Consider the following 5,000-nt stretch of genomic DNA (forward strand, 5'->3'; position numbering starts at 1 on the left):
ACCTCCGTAATTATTACAAATGACTAGAGGTCCCCACGTAATACTAGACCCGCACGAATACGGCTTTCGATAACCTTGAAGCTGCAGGAGGAAGGGTTTAGAACAGAGATGTTCATGGTTGTTGAGGCAGGAGGAAGGGTTTAGGACAGAGATGTTCATGGTTGTTGAGGCAGGAGGAAGGGTTTAGGACAGAGATGTTCATGGTTGTTGAGGCAGGAGGAAGGGTTTAGGACAGAGATGTTCATGGTTGTTGAGGCAGGAGGAAGGGTTTAGGACAGAGATGTTCATGGTTGTTGAGGCAGGAGGAAGGGTTTAGGACAGAGATGTTCATGGTTGTTGAGGCAGGAGGAAGGGTTTAGAACAGAGATGTTCATGGTTGTTGTGTTGAGGCAGGTGGAAGGGTTTAGAACAGAGATGTTCATGGTTGTTGAGGCATCCTGACGGAGGGAGTGGGCTCCTCACGGTTCCTCTCTGTCGCCTCCCGACTGCTGCCTTCTTGGTAAAGGAACTGACTTACAGTATATAGCGCCTTTATCCAAAGCGCTTTACAACAGCCTCTCATTCACCCATTCACACACACATTCACACACCAACGGCGGCAAGCTACCATGCAAGGCGCCGGCCCCGCTCACTGGGAGCAATTTGGGGTTCAGTGTCTTGCCCAAGGACACTTCGACATGTGGCCAGCCGGGGCTCGAACCGCCGATCTGCCAACCTTGCGATCATTAGACGGCGACCACCAGCACACCCGGCCCAGCCAACCAAGCACAAACCATAGTAGCCCCCTCACCAGGCTAGACAAATCAGGTGCCCCGTGTATCCAGGAAAAGTTCCCTGCATCTTATCAGCACACTGTCCACAAATCATTTAAAATAATTTCCTCGTCGTCAGAACTGCTTTGTCCAGCGCGGGGCACAGATCCTGGTGCAGGTTCTGGCACTGGTTACAGCCTGGTACTTCAGCACCCAGTTCCTCTTTCCTGGAGTGGAGGACAACTAGGTCAAAGAACCACATCACCCACTCACTCAACAGTTGTTTGTGAAGGGGCTCTCTCACAGGCATGGTATTGAATTGATTATCACTGATTGGGTGATTGATTGAATAGATGGAATGCGTTGGAATGGAGTTGTTGTGGAAACAGAGGAGACTATGGGGAGATAATGCTGGACAAACACAACTGGCAAACACTTACGTTGTGGTGGATTTAACCGGCTTGTCGGATTGTCCTGAGACAATGTGTGTTAGTTTTACTCATTCACTCCGTTCCCTAACTCAGTTGAAGCATTGTATTATCAGTCAATACTCTCAAAATATCTAGAACACGTATTAAGAGCAATTCAAATACTGCACGCTTTGAAGAAATATTTTGTATGGCTGCAAACTCACAACGCCCTGTCAACTAATTCTCGGTGGCCTTTTTTTCAGAAGGTGAAAATGGAGCCAGTTACGGGGCTTCTGGATATTCGACCACAAATCTTAGAAATAACAACTCAGAGCAAGCATCGAACGTTTACTTTGGGAAACAAACAACATCCCAAACCACTTTTCATTACCCTGACCGCACCGCGTCCAACGAAAATGTGTCGTAGCACTTGTCGTAACACACACACATACACACACGCACGCACACACACACACACACACACACGCATGCACACGCACGCACGCACGCACACACACGCACGCACACACACACGAGCGCACACGCACACACACACACACACACACACCAGACGCAAATGTATTATGGGCCAGGGCTCAGAGAGGACATTAGAGACTGCAGAGTGCTGACAACTCTGGCCTGAACATGAAGCCTTGTAGTAATTAAGCCTCTCTGAACCTGTGGAATTCAGACAGACCCCAGAGCGCTCAGCGGAGATAGTTAGCTGCTAGCTGGGAGGTGAGAGCTAGGCTATCCTCTCCCGCTGTGCTGCCTAGCCTTGTGTATGTTGGAAGGGGGGGGGGGGGGGGTCTTTGTTCAGTGTCCAACAGCTGAATTTGTTATGGCTTAATTATTTTAACTCATTTATGACATGTCCCCCCACGTCCCCTATATGCACGCATGCACGTGCACACGCACACATACACACACACACACACACACACACACACACACACACTACGGTTTCTGCCCTAGCCATTGTTTCATGCTGAGCGGAGGTCAGCGATCATTTGTTCTGTCTTTCACAACAATGAGCTAATGCTCCCTCCCTCCCTCCCTCCCTCCCTCTCTGTCATTGACTCCTGCAGTCATTTCATGTTATCAGGTGGTTGATCTGGTGGGGGGGGGTCTTTGTAGTGCTAAACGTCACCTTGTAGGAAGTAGGGCAACAGTGAGGGTGAGACCCGGCCATGCTAGAAGTTCTCCTGCGTCTTACAGAGAGCATTCAACAAAGTGCGAGGAGGAGAGTGTTGCGTAATGGTAGAACTGAGTTTCATCACCATCAACATGATATACAGTACAGTAAATCACAGAATAGAACACCATGAGACTCAACTAGCTTTTTACACAGATAAATATTAAATACAATCTTCATTTGACACAGTTTCAATACTGTTTTTATGTATGTCTTTTCTTACTCAAAACAGCATGTTTCATGTGCATTTATAAGACGTCAGATTGGCCCACACTTCAATGGTAAGTCAGTCCCCCTCTCCTCTAATTCAGGCCTGCTCAGACAGGGAATACTTTCAGCCTGGGAAAAATGCAGCTTTGACCTGGGCATGCTCAGAGCTTTCATTGGTCCTGAGGGAGAGAGTTGTTGGGGTCCAGAGGGAGAGTGTTGTTGGGGTCCAGAGGGAGAGTGTTGTTGAGGTCCAGAGGGAGAGTGTTGTTGGGGTCCAGAGGGAGAGTGTTGTTGGGGTCCAGAGGGAGAGTGTTGTTGAGGTCCAGAGGGAGAGTGTTGTTGGGGTCCAGAGGGAGAGTGTTGTTGAGGTCCTGAGGGAGAGTGTTGTTGAGGTCCTGAGGGAGAGTGTTGTTGGGGTCCAGAGGGAGAGTGTTGTTGAGGTCCAGAGGGAGAGTGTTGTTGGGGTCCAGAGGGAGAGTGTTGTTGGGGTCCAGAGGGAGAGTGTTGTTGGGGTCCAGAGGGAGAGTGTTGTTGGGGTCCAGAGGGAGAGAGTTGTTGGGGTCCAGAGGGAGAGTGTTGTTGGGGTCCAGAGGGAGAGTGTTGTTGGGGTCCAGAGGGAGAGTGTTGTTGGGGTCCAGAGGGAGAGTGTTGTTGGGGTCCAGAGGGAGAGTGTTGTTGAGGTCCAGAGGGAGAGTGTTGTTGGGGTCCAGAGGGAGAGTGTTGTTGGGGTCCAGAGGGAGAGTGTTGTTGGGGTCCAGAGGGAGAGTGTTGTTGAGGTCCTGAGGGAGAGTGTTGTTGGGGTCCAGAGGGAGAGTGTTGTTGGGGTCCAGAGGGAGAGTGTTGTTGGGGTCCAGAGGGAGAGTGTTGTTGAGGTCCTGAGGGAGAGTGTTGTTGAGGTCCAGAGGGAGAGTGTTGTTGGGGCCCAGAGGGAGAGTGTTGTTGAGGTCCAGAGGGAGAGTGTTGTTGGGGTCCAGAGGGAGAGTGTTGTTGGGGTCCAGAGGGAGAGTGTTGTTGGGGTCCAGAGGGAGAGTGTTGTTGGGGTCCAGAGGGAGAGTGTTGTTGGGGTCCAGAGGGAGAGTGTTGTTGGGGTCCTGAAGGAGAGAGTTGTTGAGGTCCAGAGGGAGAGTGTTGTTGGGGTCCAGAGGGAGAGTGTTGTTGAGGTCCTGAGGGAGAGTGTTGTTGAGGTCCAGAGGGAGAGTGTTGTTGGGGCCCAGAGGGAGAGTGTTGTTGAGGTCCAGAGGGAGAGTGTTGTTGGGGTCCAGAGGGAGAGTGTTGTTGGGGTCCAGAGGGAGAGTGTTGTTGGGGTCCAGAGGGAGAGTGTTGTTGGGGTCCAGAGGGAGAGTGTTGTTGAGGTCCAGAGGGAGAGTGTTGTTGGGGTCCAGAGGGAGAGTGTTGTTGAGGTCCTGAGGGAGAGTGTTGTTGGGGTCCAGAGGGAGAGTGTTGTTGAGGTCCAGAGGGAGAGTGTTGTTGAGGTCCAGAGGGAGAGTGTTGTTGAGGTCCTGAGGGAGAGTGTTGTTGGGGTCCAGAGGACCTCCACAGACCAATCATGTTGCTCTCCTCTGGGCTCTATCTGGAGCAACATCCAACCACTGAGTACCATCCTGGCCCAGACCCACACCCAGCCCAGACCCAGACCAAGACCCAGTCCCAGACCCAGACCAAGACCCAGACCTGGTCCAGACCAAGACCCAGTCCCAGTCCCAGACCCAAACCCAGACCAAGACTCAGACCAAAACTTAAAACCCAGACTCAGACCTGAGGCTGCATTTATGTTTCTAATTACCACTCAAAGAAGTGTTCTATTATCCACCGCAAATAACTAACAGCAGAAAGAATGGAATCCTTCCAAACACAAAGCACATTGTTCTCACAGAGCCAGAAACAAGACATCTGTGTGACGTTGAAATACTTGTTTTCAATACTTGTCATCACACTGGGAAATAGATGTTGTAACATGTTTTAACTATATAATATATCCTTTTATATACTATATCTACCTTTAACCTGTGTCGGTGGGATGATGTGCTGTTGTTTGTGTTTTCCAGGCTTGTCCAATAGGATCTCGTGACTTCAGGGAGAAGCAATGTGCTGATTTCGACAGCATGCCCTTCCGTGGGAAGTACTACAACTGGAAGCCCTACACTGGAGGTGACTTTGGAATGACGCATGTACTGTATTACAACGCATAACACATTACACCAACTGCTCCGACCCTCCATTTTTCAGTGGGTTTTGTGGACATTCGTGGAGTTTTAGAAAGCTTCCCAGGGTCTGTCCTCTCCTCTGCTCCTCCAGTCACAGCCTACAGGCTGGATGCTCTTGTCTTGTGTACCCAGCTTACACCAACAGTGGAAAGGTCTCTTTGATGGGCTGAGAATTCCTCAGATTCCCAAGCGGAGCGTGTATGCGTTTGATGGGCTCTCTCTGGTGTGT

The 5,000-nt window shown here is 50.5% G+C and overlaps 1 protein-coding gene across 3 annotated transcripts in view; it reads left to right on the forward strand.

The window, feature by feature from the left end:
* Positions 1 to 5,000, forward strand: part of adamts6 (ADAM metallopeptidase with thrombospondin type 1 motif, 6) — a gene marked incomplete at both ends in the record, with an annotated part of 57,832 nt that overhangs the window by 32,127 nt on the left and 20,705 nt on the right. For all 3 annotated transcript variants that reach the window (XM_080529863.1, XM_080529864.1, XM_080529862.1), the window contains one exon: positions 4,613 to 4,715. In XM_080529863.1, coding sequence (XP_080385989.1) covers positions 4,613 to 4,715 — 103 coding nt within the window. The remainder of the gene's footprint in view (positions 1 to 4,612; positions 4,716 to 5,000) is intronic.

Source organism: Nansenia antarctica (assembly GCF_963989245.1).
Source record: "Nansenia antarctica genome assembly, chromosome: 4".
Taxonomy (NCBI): domain Eukaryota; kingdom Metazoa; phylum Chordata; class Actinopteri; order Argentiniformes; family Microstomatidae; genus Nansenia; species Nansenia antarctica.